This window comes from Salmo trutta, chromosome 13 (assembly GCF_901001165.1).
Source record: "Salmo trutta chromosome 13, fSalTru1.1, whole genome shotgun sequence".
In the NCBI taxonomy this organism is placed as follows: Eukaryota; Metazoa; Chordata; class Actinopteri; order Salmoniformes; family Salmonidae; genus Salmo; species Salmo trutta.
In genome coordinates this window covers 61,847,452-61,871,146 of record NC_042969.1, presented here as the reverse complement: position 1 = coordinate 61,871,146, position 23,695 = coordinate 61,847,452, and the positions used below count along the sequence as shown (strand labels likewise).

General features: G+C 43.4%; 1 protein-coding gene across 2 annotated transcripts in view; it reads right to left on the bottom strand.

The window, feature by feature from the left end:
- Positions 1-23,695, bottom strand: part of LOC115206253 (FRAS1-related extracellular matrix protein 2) — a 120,510-nt gene that overhangs the window by 46,950 nt on the left and 49,865 nt on the right. For both annotated transcript variants that reach the window (XM_029772998.1, XM_029772999.1), the window contains exons 5-8: positions 10,702-10,848; positions 3,493-3,723; positions 737-862; positions 293-544 (exon numbers count right to left, since the gene is read on the bottom strand). In XM_029772998.1, coding sequence (XP_029628858.1) covers positions 293-544; positions 737-862; positions 3,493-3,723; positions 10,702-10,848 — 756 coding nt within the window. The remainder of the gene's footprint in view (positions 1-292; positions 545-736; positions 863-3,492; positions 3,724-10,701; positions 10,849-23,695) is intronic.

Here is a 23,695-nt window from a genome sequence, read left to right as displayed (position 1 = left end):
GTTGTCTTAACATCATCTTCCAGAGGTGACAGGACAGGAGCAATCTTTTTTCTCACTCTCACGTTGTGAAAAAACACATTTCCATTGTAATAAATGTCCCAAATGGTACCCTATTCCCTATAAAGTGAACTAACCTGGTTGAAAGTAGTGCCCTACGTAGGGAATAGGGTTCCATTTGGGACGCAAACCTAGTCAAGAGTGATATTAACACTTTCCTCAGCTGGTAACTGTTATCCTGTCCTCCAGGCGAGCATTTGAAAGGTCAAAGGTGAAAAGTGAAGGGTCATCTTACCATCATCCAGGTCAGGTATGATGGTGACCCTGGCAGTGTGGTACTCCTGTCCCAGACAGCCTCCCATGGGCATACTGAGGGTAACGTTGAAGCTCTCCTCCTCTTCATACAGAGAGTCATCTATGATCACCACACGACAGGACTTCTCCGTCTCGCCCTTATCAAAGCGCAGGACACTGTTGTGTTCCTCAGGTCTGGATATGTAGTCAGAGTAGGACAGGACTGTAGTGGGGATGGTCCCTGTAGCTGTGGCTGTAGGAGAGAGGAAAGGAGAGATGGATGAGAAGAGAGGGAGAGATGGAGAGGAGAAAGGACTCTAGCAGAGACATTACCTGAAGCTGTGGTGTGTGTGTGTGTGTGTGTGTGTGTGTGTGTGTGTGTGTGTGTGTGTCTGTGTGTGTGTGTGTGTGTGTGTGTGTGTGTGTATGTGTGTGTGGACTGTACCTTGCTGTGTGTAGCAGATGACCATGAGTTCCTGTGTGATGTCACCACTCCTGCGTACTGGGATCAGCAGCTCCCCAATGTCCTCCTCTATAGGGTAGACTGCAGACAGGATGAACACTGTCGACTCTGGGGGGACAGGGAAAGAAAGGGGGAGGGTGAGACAAAGCGAGAGAGGCAGGGGGGGTGAGACAGAGCAAGAGAGTCAGAGGGGGGGAGACAAAGAGAGATAAACCCTCACATCCTACTCCCTGCGTACGTTCTTAATACAGAAGCTATGCTGATGAGAAGAGGGTACAACAATGCGTTAAATATTTCTGTCTGAGTTACAGTATGTTGCTGCTGGTGCTCTGGCCCAGGCTCCTCTCTGAGGACTTAACAGAGTTCTATAAAGGATGTGTTGACCCAGTGAACAGAGGCAGACTATCAGAAGACATAGTTTGCGTCGCAAATGGCACCCTATTCCCTATATAGTACACTCCTTTTGACCTGAGCCCTATGCAGGTCCTGGTCAAAAGTAGGGCACTATATTGGGAATAGGGCATCATTTAGGATCCATCCAGAGGATATGATGTCTAACATCAGTGGTTGGCACAGACAACTACCCAGAAGCCTCTCTGACAGTTGACGCACAGGGACCAATCAGGGAAATACATATACATTTAGTGAATTGTTAATAGGAAAAGTCCAGCTTCCGTACTGTAGACTTTGCATGCGAAGAAGAACAGTAAAAGTGGGCCTGGATAATAAACCTGACGTGTCTTGATTCTATTAGCAAGCAGAGACCTGTTCAAACCATTGGTCTTTTTTACAGTCTGTATTACACTCACTCCCCCTGTTCTGTCCTCTCCTCTCCTTATCTCTCCTCTCCTCCTTTATTCTGCATAGCATGACTGTGTCTAAGTTACTAGACCAGAGTTACATCCCAGAGGCCTACACTAAGAAGTACCTACCTCACATAGACATGTTTATAATATTATCTCTATCACTGTTATGTTTATTCTTCTTAAAACCTATTCTTTACTCTAATTGTGAATCTGGACGTCTGTGCTAATAAGGTGCCAGCAGGGCCCGAACTCTCAAAATCCCAACAGTCACACCTGACCAATTACTGACTGACCAGGACACTGGACCAATGCCTCCCTGCCCAGCCCAGCCCTGTTTTGGCTAAACAAGTAAATGTTCTATCTTCTACTCAGGCTGGCAGAACCTTCAAGCTTATAGCCCTTAATACTAGCTCCTGCCAAGGCAGAACATACTCTAAGCTCCAAGCTGACAGGCCTTAATGTGGATAGTTTCTCCCCTCTCTCTCTCTCTGACTAAACTTGAACTCTTCTGAGTTTAAGAGATTCACATTTAAAAGGAGCTGCAAGAAAATGGGTCAGTTGTAAGACAAGTCCCAAATGACACCCTATTCCCATAGGGCTCTGGTCAAAAGTAGTCCACTAAAAACGGAATAGGGTGCCATTTGAGAAACATGCATACTCTGAGAAGCTGGGAAATCATGGAAATCTAAAATAGTATGGTCATGAAGCAGAATTATATTTTAGTGTGTAATGTTAAAATCTTAATATTGATAGCTGCAAGTTGTTATCATTTCCCTCAAGGGACTAGAGTGTTTTGTGAGACAAACAGTACCATCCTCCATATATTTTAACCAACATAAGTTGTTGACAGAATATTCCTCCTCTCACACAGAGGGACCCCAGAGGGGAAAGGAGATGAGAGGCATAATTTATATGTAAATTATGCAAGAGCTTTCCTCCCTCAGCCTTCCAACTACAGTATCACAGGGGAATGAACGGCTGAGCTGCTGTTTTTAAAAACCTTGTTTGTCTGAACTGTATTTAGATACTTTAACTACGTCCCTAATAGCACCCTATTCCCTATGTAGTGCACTACTTTAGATCAGGACCAATAGGGAATATGGTGTCATATTGGGACACAGCCCTTGTGTAAACAACATGAGATCCCTGGGAAGGCTCCAGTCTAGTGTTCTCCATCCATACACTGGACCTGACCCTAACCCTGGGATTCTCCATACCCAATTTAACCGTATTTGTTTATTTACCTTTCTGGAGAAAACAACTTCCCATATAGATTATTGTTGCAGATCACTATATCTAACCTGGGGTTGGAAAACTCCAGGAACTGTCCCAAAATTACCAGGTTTTCCAGGAAGATTGCTGGAATCAGGAGTGATTGAGGGAATAAGTAGGAAATGTGGGAATTTTACAACCTTAATCCAAGTATAACACCCATGTTGGTTTCCATGATGTGACCAATATGATAGTATCCTGTGTCCCTTTACTCAGGCAGGCAGGCTAAACCCAGGTCTAAAGCTTGACTCTCAGTCTCATCATGATTTCATGCTGTGGTTATGCTCTGGGGCCAAGCCAGGGATTGATAAGAGGCAGAGAGCAGCTTCACTAACAGAGAGCAGCTTCACTAACATGGGACACACTAATGAGGCTGAGGAAGGTCCATGTCTTGTTATCCACTGACCTGGATGTTCTCACCCACCTAATATAAAACCCTGCCTCTCCCATAGAGATAACCTCAGACCAATCATTTCTGCTAAGACTGATGAATAACCTACCTGTAGTAATGACTTATAAACCATTAGTCTTTTGAACACTACACTGTTTCGACAGTTAAAACAAGCTACTCTGGATCATTGATCTGTAGTACATACCATCAGCTGGATCATGGATCTGTAGTACATACCATCAGCTGGATCATGGACCTGTAGTACATACCATCAGCTGGGTCGAGGATCTCCACAGTGGCTGTGTCAGGGAACTCCAGGGCAGCCATGACAGGTTCTGACAGAACAATCTGGAAGGTCTCAGACTGCTCGTACACTCCATCCTGCAAGATCCTCACCCTCCATGTAGCCGTGGTCTGACCTGGGTTAAACTGGACCTGCTTCTGGGCTTTACCACGGAAGTCCTTATCCTTCTCCGCTGTACCATCTCTGGTGCCGATGCCTGGGTGAGGAGGGAGGAGATGAGAGTGGGGAGGAGAGAGGGGAGGAGGAGGAAGAGGAAATTATTAGGACAAAGAAGCAATAAACATAAAAAAGTTATTATAATATGGGACTCAACAATATAAGGTCAAAAGGTAGCATCCAGATATAATAACCAGTCAACAACTGAAAACAGAGCCCAGTCAGAGATGGGGTCAGAGAAGCAGTCAGTGTCTCCTGAACCCTCCTGTCTCAGCCTCCAGTATTTATGCTGCAGTAGTTTATGTGTCGGGAGGCTAGGGTCAGTCTGTTACATCTGGAGTATTTCTCTTGTCTTATCCTGTGTCCTGTGCGAATTTAAATATGCTCTCTCTAATTCTCTCTTTCTCTCTTTCTTTCTTTCTTTCTTTCTTTCTTTCTTTCTCTCTCTCGGAGGACCTGAGCCCTAGGACCATGCCTCAGGACTACCTGGCATGATGACTCCTTGCTGTCCCCAGTCCACCTGGCCGTGCTGCTGCTCCAGTTTCAACTGTTCTGCCTGCGGCTATGGAACCCTGACCTGTTCACCAGACATGCTACCTGTCCCAGCTCTGCTGTCCCAGACCTGCTGGAACCCTGACCTGTTCACCGGACGTGCTACCTGTCCCAGACCTGCTGTTTTCAACTCTCTAGAGACAGCAGGAGCGGTAGAGATACTTTCAAAGATCAGCTATGAAAAAGCCAACTGACACTTACTCTTGAGTTGCTGACTTGTTGCACCCTCGACAACTACTATGATTATTATTATTTGACCATGCTGGTCATTTATGAACATTTGAACATCTTGGCCATGTTCTGTTATAATCTCCACCCCGGCACAGCCAGAAGAGGACTGGCCACCCCTCATAGCCTGGTTCCTCTCTAGGTTTCTTCCTAGGTTTTGGCCTTTCTAGGGAGTTTTTCCTAGCCACCGTGCTTCTACACCTGCATTGCTTGCTGTTTGGGGTTTTAGGCTGGGTTTCTGTACAGCACTTTGAGATATCAGCTGATGTAAGAAGGGCTATATAAATACATTTGATTTGTTTTGATTTAGATGAAGTTGTGATGTGTCAGCTAGCAGATGGCCCTGACGTGGACCAGGAGGAGGGAGTATGGTAATCACAGAATGGTAATCAGGATGTCTTGACAGCAGAGCCGGTTCCCTCTGCTGTCACTCAATCTGGTCCCTAGTGGTCTGACTGAACACAGAGGACACTGTAATATATGCCAATCTTACCAAGGTCAATTACCTATCATGCCACATTCGAAGATAGTTTTGCTTCCTTTCAAGATAGATTACCTTGACACAATTAAGCTATATTGTGGGTAAAGCAGAATCAACTTAAAACAAGGTTGTCTATACAGGTAGTGTAGAAGTATTGGTAGATTGACATTGTTGTTACTGCCCAGCCTACTGAGTCTAGCCTGCCCAGCTGGCTGTTGATAGTTTGTGCCAGTGTTGTTTGATCAGACCTGCTGTCACAGGGCTGGTGACGATGGCAGGCCTCCTGCTGTTCAGCTAGCTACACAACCACAATGAAGTGTTACGCACACACGCTCTCTGCGCTAGCTCCCAGCAGGAGGTCCCCAGTAAATAGATGATAGCAGCCAAGCAGACCCCATGGCTGAGCTAGACCAACAAAAATAGAAATAAATAAATAATAATAACAAAAGAAGAAGCAGATACTTTCCACACTTCCTCTGAACAGAGACAGAGAGAAAGAGAGAGAAGAGCAAGAGTGAGAAGAGAGACAAGATAAAAGAGCAAGAGAGAGATAGAGAAATAGAGAGAGAGAGAGAAATAGAGAGAGAGAGAGAGAAAGAGAGAAATAGAGAAAGAGATTCAAGTGAGGAAGAGAAAAGACAACAGTAAAGAGTTTCAACAGTGCACAGATGGAGGCAGAAATGTATGAATTGGGGTTTTGGACCAAAATTACCATTTCATTCTTTGAAGAAATGAAGGGGAAAGTGAGCTTTGATACGCCTGCATCGAGAAGGGAAATGGGCCCTGTAAGTGTTCATAGGGCTCCTACAGTTCTTGCTGACATGTGTTCATAGATAACATGGATGAGCTCAACAGAGCCAGGATACATCTGGCAAGATGGCACCGACAGACATGGCATCTCTGCTTCTAGCTCCTAAGCAACTTTGCAGTATTTTGTTTTTTTGTGTGTTATTTCTTACATTATTAGCCCAGAAGTTTTTTGTGTTATTACATACAGCCGGAAATAACTTTTGTATATCAGAGCGACGGTAACTCACCAGCATTACAAACAGGAATACGACTTTCCCGAATTGGATCCTTTGTTCGTACCCCCCAGGACAATTGAACTTATCCCAGAGGCTGCTACAAGACACTGCCGGTGGAGAAGAGGTATTTAGAGAGGACTTCTAGTCTGACTCTGGAAGCGTGCACACAATCCACCACTTCCGAGTATATTACTCACAAATGTTCAGTCTCTGGACAATAAAGTAGATGAGCTCAGGGCGAGGATCTCCTTCCAGAGAGACATCAGGGACTGTAACATACTCTGTTTCACGGAATCATGGCTCTCTCCGGATATACTGTCCGCGTCCATACAGCCAGCTGGGTTCTCAGTACATCGCGCAGACAGGAATAAAAAACTCCCCGGGAAGAAGAAAGACGGGGTTGTATTTTTCATGATTAACTACTCATAGTGTGATTGTGATAACATACAGAAACTCAAGTCCTTTTGTTCACCCGACCTAGAATACCTCACAATCAAATGCAAACCATATTACCTCCCAACAGAATTCTCTTCGGTTATAGTCACAGCCGTGTATATTCCCCCTCAAGCCGATACCACGACGGCCCTGGAGTTTGTGCAAACTGGAAACCACATATCCTGAGATCGCAGCAGGATTTCAGTCCTTCACGGCGTAGTGTGTTACCAATTGTTTTCTTGGTGACTATGGTCCCAGCTGCCTTGAGATCATTGACAAGATCCTCCCGTGTAGTTCTGGGCTGATTCCTCACCGTTCTCATGATCATTGCAGCTCCACGAGGTGAGATCTTGCATGGAGCCCCAGGCCGAGGGAGATTGACAGTTCTTTTGTGTTTCTTCCATTTGTGAATAATCACACCAAATGTTGTCACCTTCTCACCAAGGTGCTTGGCGATGGTCTTGTAGCCCATTCCAGCCTTGTGTAGGTCTACAATCTTGTCCCTGACATCCTTGGAGAGCTCTTTGGTCTTGGCCATGGTGGAGAGTTTGGAATCTGATTGATTGATTGCTTCTGTGGACAGGTGTCTTTTATACAGGTAACAAGCTTAGATTAGGAGCACTCCCTTTAAGAGTGTGCTCCTAATCTCAGCTCGTTACCTGTATAAAAGACACCTGGGAGCCAGAAATCTTTCTGATTGAGAGGGGGTCAAATACTTATTTCCCTCATTAAATTGCAAATCAATTTATACAATTTTTGACATGCGTTTTTCTGGATTTTTTTGTTGTTATTCTGTCTCTCACTGTTCAAATAAACCTACCATTAAAATGATAGACTAATCATTTCATTTTGTCAGCGGGCAAACGTACAAAATCAGCAGGGGATCAAATACTTTTTTCCCTCACTGTATACTGTATTATATTCTATTGTATTTTAGTCAATACCACTCCAACATTGCTCATCCTAATATTTATAGATTTCTTAACTGCATTCTTTTACTTCAGATTTGTGTGTATTGTTGTGAATTGTTAGATACTACTGCACTGTTGGAGCTAGGAACACAAGAATTTCACTACACCCGCAATGACATCTGCTAAATATGTATATGTGACCAATAAAATGTTATTCGATTTTGATTTGATATATATCACCTGTCTTCAAAGAGCAGAGAAGCGGGAAGGAGCACAGTTGGCTCCCTAACTCTGACTGAATCCCAAATGAGACCCTATCCCCTACATAGTTCACTACTTTTTTACCAGAGCCCAAAAGTAGTGTACTATATAGAGAATAGGATGCTATTTGGGAAGCAGGCTCTTTCTCTCACACAACAGAAGGAGGACAACAGCACCCTGATCCCAGCAGCAGCTCTAGGCTGACATTTTTGCTTTAGCCTATATAGCAGCAGGCTAGCTCTACATAGCTGCCAGATTAGCACCTCCCGTGATGCACACAACGCTACCGAACGCCTCACAACGTCCAATAAAAGAACCAGGCGACCAGTTAAAAGTAGTGCACTATATAAGGAATAGGGTGCCATTTCAGACGCATCCTAGGTCTTGTCATCCGGGCTGGGATGGAGCAGATAACCTCTGCCTCCTCTCTGTGTGAAGCACTGGCCTGAGATCAGCACCCAGGCAGATGGGTAGTGGGTCTGTCAGACTGATCTGAACCCTGTGAGCCTGCTTCATCTGAAGGTTTGGCTTTCTCTTTCTGTCTCCCTCCATCCTTTAAAGTTTGAGATCCATTAAACACATTGAGGAGCAGAAAAGAATGCCAGTGTGCTGTATGTGCTTCTGGAGGTGCTCCTAAATGCACCCTATTCCCTATATAGTGTTCTACCATAGGTCTCTGGTTAAAAGTAGTGCACTATGTAGGGAATAGGGTGCCATTTGGGATGCACCCCAAATTTCCCCTGTTCTGTTCTACCTAACCCCGTATAAGCATGGAGAGACAAAACCTTTCACTGATGCAATGATGTTCACCTGAGAAATATATCAATATACTTTCAAATACTATCACATTTAGGGGAGTATCGTAGAAATCCTTTTTAATATATTTTAAAAACAGCTTCAGAAGTTTCCACAGTATGAAATGTAGTTATTTATCTTATTTATCAGAAATGCTAATCAGTTAACCCATTAAAAGGGTGATATAACCCTCTTCTTTGTGTTCTTCAAGAAAAAGATACTTCCTTAGTTCCTTTACATGAATTGTCTCTTGAAGAGGGCAGACCCTTGAGATAGTCTAATGGTCATATTATTTGCATATCATCTGCGTATTATGTGCATATTATCTGCATACCCACTGAGAGAGAGCGAGATCATTAGCTAGCAGAGGCACAGGGCTGCTTCCCAATTGGTACTCTATTCCATATATAGTGCTGTACATTAGACCAGAGCCCTGTGGCCAACAATGGGCCCTGGTCAAAAGTAGTGCACTATATAGAGAATATTTTGGGCCATTTGGGAAGCACACAGGGACAACGTAACACACCACAGCCTCAAAGCTAGCAGATACACAGGGAGACACAGCTGGGGACAACTCAATACACCCGACCCATCTGATCTGACCTCAAACTTCAGCTATTCAAACTAGCATAACTTTATTGACATCCCGAACATATAGCGATTCCGGACAAAAACAATGAAAACAATACCAGTGGTGCCAGTAGTAGTCAGCCACAAAACCTTTGTTATAAACCCTGTGTATAAACTTTGTGTTATAAACTAAGGTTTACTGTTGTTATAAACCCTGTGTATAAACTTTGTGTTATAAAACTAAGGTTTACTGTTGTTATAAACCCTGTGTATAAACTTTGTGTTATAAAACTAAGGTTTACTGTTGTTATAAATCCAGTGTATAAACCTTGTGATATAAAACTAAGGTTTACTGTTGTTATAAACCCTGTGTATAAACTTTGTGATATAAAACTAAGGTTTACTGTTGTTATAAATCCTGTGTATAAACTTTGTGTTATAAACTAAGGTTTACTGTTGTTATAAACCCTGTGTATAAACTTTGTGTTATAAAACTAAGGTTTACTGTTGTTATAAACCCTGTGTATAAACTTTGTGTTATAAAACTAAGGTTTACTGTTGTTATAAACCCTGTGTATAAACTTTGTGTTATAAAACTAAGGTTTACTGTTGTTATAAACCCTGTGTATAAACTTTGTGTTATAAAACTAAGGTTTACTGTTGTTATAAATCCAGTGTATAAACTTTGTGTTATAAAACTAAGGTTTACTGTTGTTATAAACCCTGTGTATAAACTTTGCGTTATAAAACTAAGGTTTACTGTTGTTATAAACCCAGTGTATACACTTTGTGATATAAAACTAAGGTTTACTGTTGTTATAAACCCTGTGTATAAACTTTGTGTTATAAAACTAAGGTTTACTGTTGTTATAAATCCAGTGTATAAACTTTGTGTTATAAAACTAAGGTTTACTGTTGTTATAAACCCTGTGTATAAACTTTGCGTTATAAAACTAAGGTTTACTGTTGTTATAAACCCAGTGTATACACTTTGTGATATAAAACTAAGGTTTACTGTTGTTATAAACCCAGTGTATAAACCTTGTGATATAAAACTAAGGTTTACTGTCCCATCTTTTGTTGCACTGTGTTTACTCCCTATTCAGTCCAAGGACAGTAAAATGTAAGGAATGTTCACAGAGAGTGGCGTCTAACTCGGCGACAGCGGGCGTCTTTCTGACCACCACCATCTCTGCGTAACCTCTCCCATGAGCCCTTGCTATCCCCAGGATGGTCGCCCTGTCTGATTGGCTAAAATAACAAATCCCGCCCTGAGGAGAGGAGTCAGGGGTGAAAGGTTGTGACCTGTATGACCCTGAAGTTTTCTGTCCCTCCCCTGCTCTCTCTGAGTCAAGAGATTGGCACTCCGTTATTCTTCGTGTGCATCCCAAATGGCACCTTTCTATTTGATCTCCAAGGCTATGTCCCAAATGGCATATAGAGTGCACTACTTTTGTCAGGACATCCATTAACATCCCTTTCCTTTAGAAAATGTGAAAATTGGACAAGGAGTGATTGGACCACGAGTGACAGTTGGCTCTTAGATATAGGGGCAGGTGATGTCACTGGGCCATGCTAACTCAGCCATCCGCTACATGAACATGACAGGCTGAAAAGCTGTGGAGCTTCCCTGGAGGGATAGAGCCAAGGATGTCCTGAGGATGTCTATGGATGTCCTGACTCTGATGAGAATAGAGTGCGATTCGGGACACAGACAATGTGCATAATGATGAGTATAATTAGAAGGTAGTTTGACTTACTGACGAAGGACGTCTCTCCCAGGTATCCTCGTCGTTTGAGGACCACCTCCAGGTACTTGGCCTCCTCGTCCACCACATAGTACTCCTTCTCCAGGGAGACCCAGGCCCAGTTCAGCCTGAACACCTGGTTCTTCAGCCTGTTGCCTCCTAAACACACACAGAACCTAATTATCAGCACCCTCAGAAACGATCACTTCATAATGTGTCTTATGTGCCACCTAACAGACACTTTGATCCAAAGTGACAGTACAGTGAGTACAGGAAACACACACACACATTTTAAATCCTTTATATTAATTGACAAATTACATTACATCAAGTGCTAGTGTCGTTCTGTGTGGATGTTTGTCTTTGTAAACAACAACAGTCAACAACAACAAAAACGAAGATCGACATGAGAGGGAATTCATTCAGCAAAGGCACCAGAAGCAGTTACGCTTCTGAACACATTATTTGCACTTCAAAACATTTATAATGGAAAAGCTGTTTGTTTTCAGGTCATGTTCCTATCTCAAAATCTTTTCATTCGAGTAATTTCATGGTGGTATTATGGGTACCTGTAGGACAGCTAGACTCCCTGCCTATATTTGGTGGGAGGCATATGTATCAGCACAAACACACGCGCATGCACACGTGCACACACACAAGAACAAGCAAACACACACACACACACACAGCCTCCCTGCCAGTATATTCAGTGGGAGTTATCAGTGCAGAGGAAGTATAAAGTAGAAGGTCTAATTGGCTTCATAGTAATTAAGAGATAAAGGTTAGTCTCTGTGTGTGTGTGTGTGTGTGTGTGTGTGTGTGTGTGTGTGTGTGTGTGTGTGTGTGTGTGTCAGGGTTGTTTTATCAGTCCTGTTTGAAGTGGAATTCAAAGCTCTGTATTCCTGGAGGGCAGCACTGCCTGTTACCATACTGACCACAGAGAGAGCAACACCACACACAGACATCAAACACACACACACACACACACGACAAGTCATAGCATGTAGACGCTTACACACGCACACATGCAAGCACACATTCTATTGGCATTAACAGCAGGTTTATAACAGTGGCTCCAAGCCCCTCAGCCTAAACAGTGTGAAATGAGGGATGACGGGAATGAAAGGACAGGAGGGAGATGAAGAGATGAAGGGAGAGGAGGGAGATGGAGAGATTATGGGAGGAGGGAGATGGAGAGATGTTGGGAGAGGAAGGAGATGGAGGATTGAAGGAAGAGGAGGGAGATGGAGAGATGATGGGAGAGGAGGGAGATGGAGAATTGAAGGGAGACGAGTGAGGAATGAAGGGAGAGGAGGGAGATGGAGGATTGAAGGGAGATGAGGGAGAGTGAGGAATGAAGGGAGAGGAGGGAGATTGAGGATTGAAGGGAGAGGAGGGAGACAGAGAGATGATGGGAGAGGAGGGAGATGGAGAATTGAAGGGAGATGAGGGAGAGTGAGCAATGAAGAGAGAGGAGGGAGATGGAGGATTGAAGGGAGAGGAGGGAGATGGAAAGATGATGGGAGAGGAGGTCAATTAAGAGAGGATGGGAGAGGAAGGAAATGGAGGAATGAAGGGAGAGGAGGGAGAGGAAGGATGAAGAGAGAAAAGAGAATGGAGGGATGAAGGTAGAGGAGGGAGACAGACCCATGTGTTTCTACAGTACAGCTGGACAGCTGGCAGATGTGAGGTGGGAGGAGTGAAAGAGTGAAAGAGAACCTACATGGCGGGTCTGAATCTGAGTCCCAAATGGCTTCTCATTGCCTATATACATCAAATTCTAATACGGACTTCGAAGCCACTTCCACTGCTTTTTTTCATTTGGTTTCCTTCTAATCAGGTACTAAATTAGACCTGGGACACCAGGTGGGTGCAATGAATTACCAGTTTAACCAGAAAGCCCTATGTGCCCCCAGTCAAAAGTAGTCCACTATATAGGGAATGGGGTGCCATTTGGGACACATATTGTTCTGAGGCCCTAACCCCCCAGTCCCCTCTCTCCTCTCCTTCATTCTGCCCTTCCCCCTGACAAACCTTCCCCCAGTTGTCATGGTCAGTAAATCTGTCATGTCCAGTCGGCCACTGCTATGTAGCTTTTTCCCTTTCAAGAGAGGGTGAGACCTGCACATTCACAAGGGCGTTACTGTTTTATTGTGTGTGTGTGTGTGTGTGTGTGTGTGTGTGTGTGTGTGTGTATAGAAGGGCATGTAGCATGGTGAGTGAGTGGAACCGTGGCCTATACTGCACCTGTTCATTGCTGTTTCATATAATCTGATAGACTAACACCACCACACATTCCCTTACCTGGACTTTAATAGGACTTAAAACATGTGACACCAGAGGAGGAACAACACTGGGTCATACCAGGGCCAGCAGAGCAAACACACAGTAGAGGTCAGAAGACGAAGAAGAACTTAGAAATGGTTGTTTTTCGTTCACAACTAAACTCAGAAAATGATTAACTCATCCTGAATCTGTCAAGGAGACTCTGTGGAAGAAAACACCTCATGACTTTATCATGAACCAACTCAGACATCACTGCCTAAACCGTGGAGTAAACTATACTGAACCACATCACGGCCTAAACCATGGAGTAAACTATACTGAACCACATCACGGCCTAAACCATGGAGTAAACTATACTGAACCACATCACTGCCTAAACCATGGAGTAAACTATACTGAACCACATCCCTGCCTAAACCGTGGAGTAAACTATACTGAACCACATCACTGCCTAAACCATGGAGTAAACTATGCTGAACCACATCACGGCCTAAACCAGGGAGTAAACTATACTGTACCACATCACTGCCTAAACAGTGGAGTAAACTATACTGAACCACATCACTGCCTAAACCATGGAGTAAACTATACTGAACCACATCACTGCCTAAACCATGGAGTAAACTATACTGAACCACATCACTGCCTAAACCGTGGAGTAAACTACACTGAACCACATCACGGCCTAAACCGTGGAGTAAACTATACTGAACCACATCACGGCCTAAACCTTGGAGTAAACTATGCTGAACCACATCACGGCCTAAACCAGGGAGTAACTATACTGTACCACATCACTGCCTAAACAGTGGAGTAAACTATACTGAACCACATCACTGCCTAAACCATGGAGTAAACTATACTGAACCACATCACTGCCTAAACCATGGAGTAAACTATACTGAACCACATCACTGCCTAAACCGTGGAGTAAACTACACTGAACCACATCACGGCCTAAACCGTGGAGTAAACTATACTGAACCACATCACGGCCTAAACCATGGAGTAAACTATACTGAACCACATCACGGCCTAAACCATGGAGTAAACTATACTGAACCACATCACGGCCTAAACCATGGAGTAAACTATACTGAACCACATCACTGCCTAAACCGTGGAGTAAACTATACTGAACCACATCACGGCCTAAACCATGGAGTAAACTATGCTAAACCACATCACTGCCTAAACCATGGAGTAAACTATACTGAACCACATCACTGCCTAAACCATGGAGTAAACTATACTGAACCACTTCACTGCCTAAACCATGGAGTAAACTATACTGAACCACATCACTGCCTAAACCATGGAGTAAACTATACTGAACCACATCACTGCCTAAACCGTGGAGTAAACTATGCTGAACCACATCACTGCCTAAACCATGGAGTAAACTATACTGAACCATATCACTGCCTAAACCGTGGCGTAAACTATACTGAACCACATCACTGCCTAAGCCGTGGAGTAAACTATACTGAACCACATCACTGCCTAAACCATGGAGTAAACTATACTGAACCACATCACGGCCTAAACCGTGGAGTAAACTATACTGAACCACATCACTGCCTAAACCGTGGAGTAAACTATACTGAACCACATCACTGCCTAAACCGTGGAGTAAACTATACTGAACCACATCACGGCCTAAACCATGGAGTAAACTATGCTAAACCACATCACGGCCTAAACCGTGGAGTAAACTATACTGAACCACATCACTGCCTAAACCGTGGAGTAAACTATACTGAACCACATCACTGCCTAAACCATGGAGTAAACTATACTGAACCACATCACTGCCTAAACCATGGAGTAAACTATACTGAACCACATCACTGCCTAAACCGTGGAGTAAACTATACTGAACCACATCACGGCCTAAACCGTGGAGTAAACTATACTGAACCACATCACTGCCTAAACCATGGAGTAAACTATACTAAACCACATCACGGCCTAAACCATGGAGTAAACTATACTGAACCACATCACTGCCTAAACCGTGGAGTAAACTATACTGATCCACATCACTGCCTAAACCATGGAGTAAACTATACTGAACCACATCACTGCCTAAACCGTGGAGTAAACTATACTGAACCACATCACTGCCTAAACCATGGAGTAAACTATACTGAACCACATCACTGCCTAAACCATGGAGTAAACTATGCTGAACCACATCACGGCCTAAACCATGGAGTAAACTATACTGAACCACATCACGGCCTAAACCGTGGAGTAAACTATACTGAACCACATCACTGCCTAAACCGTGGAGTAAACTATACTGAACCATATCACTGCCTAAACCGTGGCGTAAACTATACTGAACCACATCACTGCCTAAACCGTGGAGTAAACTATACTGAACCACATCACTGCCTAAACCGTGGAGAAAACTATACTGAACCACATCACTGCCTAAACCATGGAGTAAACTATACTGAACCACATCACTGCCTAAACCATGGAGTAAACTATACTGAACCACATCACTGCCTAAACCGTGGAGTAAACTACACTGAACCACATCACGGCCTAAACCGTGGAGTAAACTATACTGAACCACATCACTGCCTAAACCATGGAGTAAACTACACTGAACCACATCACGGCCTAAACCATGGAGTAAACTATACTGAACCACATCACGGCCTAAACCATGGAGTAAACTATACTGAACCACATCACGGCCTAAACCATGGAGTAAACTATACTGAACCACATCACTGCCTAAACCGTGGAGTAAACTATACTGAACCACATCACGGCCTAAACCATGGAGTAAACTATGCTAAACCACATCACTGCCTAAACCATGGAGTAAACTATACTGAACCACATCACTGCCTAAACCATGGAGTAAACTATACTGAACCACATCACTGCCTAAACCATGGAGTAAACTATACTGAACCACATCACTGCCTAAACCATGGAGTAAACTATACTGAACCACATCACTGCCTAAACCGTGGAGTAAACTATGCTGAACCACATCACTGCCTAAACCATGGAGTAAACTATACTGAACCATATCACTGCCTAAACCGTGGCGTAAACTATACTGAACCACATCACTGCCTTAACCGTGGAGTAAACTATACTTAACCACATCACTGCCTAAACCATGGAGTAAACTATACTGAACCACATCACGGCCTAAACCGTGGAGTAAACTATACGGAACCACATCACTGCCTAAACCGTGGAGTAAACTATACTGAACCACATCACTGCCTAAACCATGGAGTAAACTATACTGAACCACATCACGGCCTAAACCATGGAGTAAACTATACTGAACCACATCACTGCCTAAACCATGGAGTAAACTATACTGAACCACATCACTGCCTAAACCATGGAGTAAACTATACTGAACCACATCAGTGCCTAAACCGTGGAGTAAACTATGCTGAACCACATCACTGCCTAAACCATGGAGTAAACTATACTGAACCACATCACTGCCTAAACCATGGAGTAAACTATGCTGAACCACATCACTGCCTAAACCGTGGAGTAAACTATACTGAACCACATCACGGCCTAAACCATGGAGTAAACTATACTGAACCACATCACTGCCTAAACCGTGGCGTAAACTATACTGAACCACATCACTGCCTAAACCATGGAGTAAACTATACTGAACCACATCACTGCCTAAACCATGGAGTAAACTATGTTGAACCACATCACGGCCTAAACCATGGAGTAAACTATGCTGAACCACATCACGGCCTAAACCGTGGAGTAAACTATACTGAACCACATCACTGCCTAAACCATGGAGTAAACTATACTGAACCACATCACGGCCTAAACCATGGAGTAAACTATACTGAACCACATCACTGCCTAAACCATGGAGTAAACTATGCTGAACCACATCACTGACTAAACCATGGAGTAAACTATGCTGAACCACATCACTGCCTAAACCATGGAGTAAACTATACTGAACCACATCACTGCCTAAACCATGGAGTAAACTATGCTGAACCACATCACTGCCTAAACCATGGAGTAAACTATACTGAACCACATCACTGCCTAAACCATGGAGTAAACTATGCTGAACCACATCACTGCCTAAACCATGGAGTAAACTATACTGAACCACATCACTGCCTAAACCATGGAGTAAACTATTCTGAACCACATCACTGCCTAAACCATGGAGTAAACTATACTGAACCACATCACTGCCTAAACCATGGAGTAAACTATACTGAACCACATCACGGCCTAAACCGTGGAGTAAACTATACTGAACCACATCACGGCCTAAACCGTGGAGTAAACTATACTGAACCACATCACTGCCTAAACCGTGGAGTAAACTATACTGAACCACATCACTGCCTAAACCATGGAGTAAACTATACTGAACCACATCACTGCCTAAACCATGGAGTAAACTATACTGAACCACATCACTGCCTAAACCGTGGAGTAAACTATACTGAACCACATCACGGCCTAAACCATGGAGTAAACTATACTGAACCACATCACTGCCTAAACCATGGAGTAAACTATACTGAACCACATCACGGCCTAAACCATGGAGTAAACTATGCTGAACCACATCACGGCCTAAACCGTGGAGTAAACTATACTGAACCACATCACTGCCTAAACCATGGAGTAAACTATACTGAACCACATCACGGCCTAAACCATGGAGTAAACTATACTGAACCACATCACTGCCTAAACCATGGAGTAAACTATACTGAACCACATCACTGCCTAAACCATGGAGTAAACTATACTGAACCACATCACGACCTAAACCATGGAGTAAACTATGCTGAACCACATCACGGCCTAAACCGTGGAGTAAACTATACTGAACCACATCACTGCCTAAACCATGGAGTAAACTATACTGAACCACATCACGGCCTAAACCATGGAGTAAACTATACTGAACCACATCACTGCCTAAACCATGGAGTAAACTATACTGAACCACATCACTGCCTAAACCATGGAGTAAACTATACTGAACCACATCAGTGCCTAAACCGTGGAGTAAACTATGCTGAACCACATCACTGCCTAAACCATGGAGTAAACTATACTGAACCACATCACTGCCTAAATCATGGAGTAAACTATGCTGAACCACATCACTGCCTAAACCGTGGAGTAAACTATACTGAACCACATCACGGCCTAAACCATGGAGTAAACTATACTGAACCACATCACTGCCTAAACCATGGAGTAAACTATACTGAACCACATCACTGCCTAAACCGTGGCGTAAACTATACTGAACCACATCACTGCCTAAACCATGGAGTAAACTATACTGAACCACATCACTGCCTAAACCATGGAGTAAACTATGTTGAACCACATCACGGCCTAAACCATGGAGTAAACTATGCTGAACCACATCACGGACTAAACCGTGGAGTAAACTATACTGAACCACATCACTGCCTAAACCATGGAGTAAACTATACTGAACCACATCACGGCCTAAACCATGGAGTAAACTATACTGAACCACATCACTGCCTAAACCATGGAGTAAACTATACTGAACCACATCACTGCCTAAACCATGGAGTAAACTATACTGAACCACATCACGACCTAAACCATGGAGTAAACTATGCTGAACCACATCACGGCCTAAACCGTGGAGTAAACTATACTGAACCACATCACTGCCTAAACCATGGAGTAAACTATACTGAACCACATCACGGCCTAAACCATGGAGTAAACTATACTGAACCACATCACTGCCTAAACCATGGAGTAAACTATACTGAACCACATCACTGCCTAAACCATGGAGTAAACTATACTGAACCACATCAGTGCCTAAACCGTGGAGTAAACTATGCTGAACCACATCACTGCCTAAACCATGGAGTAAACTATACTGAACCACATCACTGCCTAAATCATGGAGTAAACTATGCTGAACCACATCACTGCCTAAACCGTGGAGTAAACTATACTGAACCACATCACGGCCTAAACCATGGAGTAAACTATACTGAACCACATCACTGCCTAAACCATGGAGTAAACTATACTGAACCACATCACTGCCTAAACCGTGGCGTAAACTATACTGAACCACATCACTGCCTAAACCATGGAGTAAACTATACTGAACCACATCACTGCCTAAACCATGGAGTAAACTATGTTGAACCACATCACGGCCTAAACCATGGAGTAAACTATGCTGAACCACATCACGGCCTAAACCGTGGAGTAAACTATACTGAACCACATCACTGCCTAAACCATGGAGTAAACTATACTGAACCACATCACGGCCTAAACCATGGAGTAAACTATACTGAACCACATCACTGCCTAAACCATGGAGTAAACTATACTGAACCACATCACTGCCTAAACCATGGAGTAAACTATACTGAACCACATCACTGCCTAAACCATGGAGTAAACTATGCTGAACCACATCACTGACTAAACCATGGAGTAAACTATGCTGAACCACATCACTGCCTAAACCATGGAGTAAACTATACTGAACCACATCACTGCCTAAACCATGGAGTAAACTATGCTGAACCACATCACTGCCTAAACCATGGAGTAAACTATACTGAACCACATCACTGCCTAAACCATGGAGTAAACTATGCTGAACCACATCACTGCCTAAACCATGGAGTAAACTATACTGAACCACATCACTGCCTAAACCATGGAGTAAACTATACTGAACCACATCACTGCCTAAACCATGGAGTAAACTATACTGAACCACATCACTGCCTAAACCATGGAGTAAACTATACTGAACCACATCACGGCCTAAACCGTGGAGTAAACTATACTGAACCACATCACGGCCTAAACCGTGGAGTAAACTATACTGAACCACATCACTGCCTAAACCGTGGAGTAAACTATACTGAACCACATCACTGCCTAAACCATGGAGTAAACTATACTGAACCACATCACTGCCTAAACCATGGAGTAAACTATACTGAACCACATCACTGCCTAAACCGTGGAGTAAACTATACTGAACCACATCACTGCCTAAACCATGGAGTAAACTATACTGAACCACATCACTGCCTAAACCGTGGAGTAAACTATACTGAACCACATCACGGCCTAAAACGTTAAGTAAACTATACTGAACCACATCACTGCCTAAACCATGGAGTAAACTATACTGAACCACATCACGGCCTAAACCATGGAGTAAACTATGCTGAACCACATCACGGCCTAAACCGTGGAGTAAACTATACTGAACCACATCACTGCCTAAACCATGGAGTAAACTATACTGAACCACATCACGGCCTAAACCATGGAGTAAACTATACTGAACCACATCACTGCCTAAACCATGGAGTAAACTATACTAAACCACATCACTGCCTAAACCATGGAGTAAACTATACTGAACCACATCACTGCCTAAACCATGGAGTAAACTATGCTGAACCACATCACTGCCTAAACCATGGAGTAAACTATACTGAACCACATCACTGCCTAAACCATGGAGTAAACTATGCTGAACCACATCACTGCCTAAACCATGGAGTAAACTATACTGAACCACATCACTGCCTAAACCATGGAGTAAACTATACTGAACCACATCACTGCCTAAACCATGGAGTAAACTATGCTGAACCACATCCCTGCCTAAACCATGGAGTAAACTATACTAAACCACATCACTGCCTAAACCATGGAGTAAACTATACTGAACCACATCACTGCCTAAACCATGGAGTAAACTATACTGAACCACATCACGGCCTAAACCGTGGAGTAAACTATACTGAACCACATCACTGCCTAAACCGTGGAGTAAACTATACTGAACCACATCACTGCCTAAACCGTGGAGTAAACTATACTGAACCACATCACGGCCTAAACCATGGAGTAAACTATGCTAAACCACATCACTGCCTAAACCATGGAGTAAACTATACTGAACCACATCACTGCCTAAACCGTGGAGTAAACTATACTGAACCACATCACTGCCTAAACCACTGAGTAAACTATACTGAACCATATAACTGCCTAAACCATGGAGTAAACTATACTGAACCACATCACTGCCTAAACCGTGGAGTAAACTATGCTGAACCACATCACTGCCTAAACCATGGAGTAAACTATACTGAACCACATCACTGCCTAAACCGTGGTGTAAACTATACTGAACCACATCACTGCCTAAACCATGGAGTAAACTATACTGAACCACATCACTGCCTAAACCATGGAGTAAACTATGCTGAACCACATCACGGCCTAAACCGTGGAGTAAACTATACTGAACCACATCACTGCCTAAACCGGGAGTAAACTATGCTGAACCACATCACTGCCTAAACCATGGAGTAAACTATACTGAACCACATCACGGCCTAAACCGTGGAGTAAACTATACTGAACCACATCACTATCTAAACCATGGAGTAAACTATACTGAACCATATCACTGCCTAAACCGTGGCGTAAACTATACTGAACCACATCAGTGCCTAAACCGTGGAGTAAACTATGCTGAACCACATCAGTGCCTAAACCATGGAGTAAACTATACTGAACCACATCACTGCCTAAACCATGGAGTAAACTATACTGAACCACATCACTGCCTAAACCATGGAGTAAACTATACTGAACCACATCACTGCCTAAACCATGGAGTAAACTATGCTGAACCACATCACGGCCTAAACCATGGAGTAAACTATACTGAACCACATCACTGCCTAAACCATGGAGTAAACTATACTGAACCACATCACTGCCTAAACCGTGGAGTAAACTATACTGAACCACATCACTGCCTAAACCATGGTGTAAACTATACTAAACCACATCACGGCCTAAACCATGGAGTAAACTATGCTGAACCACATCACTGCCTAAACCATTGAGTAAACTATACTGAACCACATCACTGCCTAAACCATGGAGTAAACTATGCTGAACCACATCACTGCCTAAACCATGGAGTAAACTATGCTGAACCACATCACTGCCTAAACCATGGAGTAAACTATACTGAACCACATCACTGCCTAAACCGTGGAGTAAACTATACTGAACCACATCACTGCCTAAACCATGGAGTAAACTATGCTGAACCACATCACTGCCGAAACCATGGAGTAAACTATACTGAACCACATCACTGCCTAAACCATGGAGTAAACTATACTGAACCAAATCACTGCCTAAACCGTGGAGTAAACTATACTGAACCACATCACTGCCTAAACCATGGAGTAAACTATGCTGAACCACATCACGGCCTAAACCGTGGAGTAAACTATACTGAACCACATCACTGCCTAAACCGTGGAGTAAACTATACTGAACCACATCACTGCCTAAACCATGGAGTAAACTATACTGAACCACATCACTGCCTAAACCATGGAGTAAACTATACTGAACCACATCACTGCCTAAACCGTGGAGTAAACTATACTGAACCACATCACGGCCTAAACCGTGGAGTAAACTATGCTGAACCACATCACTGCCTAAACCATGGAGTAAACTATACTGAACCACATCACTGCCTAAACCATGGAGTAAACTATGCTGAACCACATCACTGCCTAAACCATGGAGTAAACTATGCTGAACCACATCACTGCCTAAACCATGGAGTAAACTATACTGAACCACATCACTGCCTAAACCGTGGATTAAACTATACTGAACCACATCACTGCCTAAACCGTGGAGTAAACTATACTGAACCACATCACGGCCTAAACCGTGGAGTAAACTATACTGAACCACATCACTGCTTAAACCATGGAGTAAACTATACTGAACCACATCACGGCCTAAACCATGGAGTAAACTATGCTGAACCACATCACGGCCTAAACCGTGGAGTAAACTATACTGAACCACATCACTATCTAAACCATGGAGTAAACTATACTGAACCACATCACGGCCTAAACCATGGAGTAAACTATACTGAACCACATCACTGCCTAAACCATGGAGTAAACTATACTGAACCACATCACTGCCTAAACCATGGAGTAAACTATACTGAACCACATCACTGCCTAAACCATGGAGTAAACTATGCTGAACCACATCACTGCCTAAACCATGGAGTAAACTATACTGAACCACATCACTGCCTAAACCATGGAGTAAACTATGCTGAACCACATCACTGCCTAAACCATGGAGTAAACTATACTGAACCACATCACTGCCTAAACCATGGAGTAAACTATACTGAACCACATCACTGCCTAAACCATGGAGTAAACTATACTGAACCACATCACTGCCTAAACCATGGAGTAAACTATGCTGAACCACATCCCTGCCTAAACCATGGAGTAAACTATACTAAACCACATCACTGCCTAAACCATGGAGTAAACTATACTGAACCACATCACTGCCTAAACCATGGAGTAAACTATGCTGAACCACATCACTGCCTAAACCGTGGAGTAAACTATACTGAACCACATCACTGCCTAAACCGTGGAGTAAACTATACTGAACCACATCACTGCCTAAACCATGGAGTAAACTATACTGAACCACATCACTGCCTAAACCGTGGAGTAAACTATACTGAACCACATCACGGCCTAAACCATGGAGTAAACTATACTGAACCACATCACGGCCTAAACCATGGAGT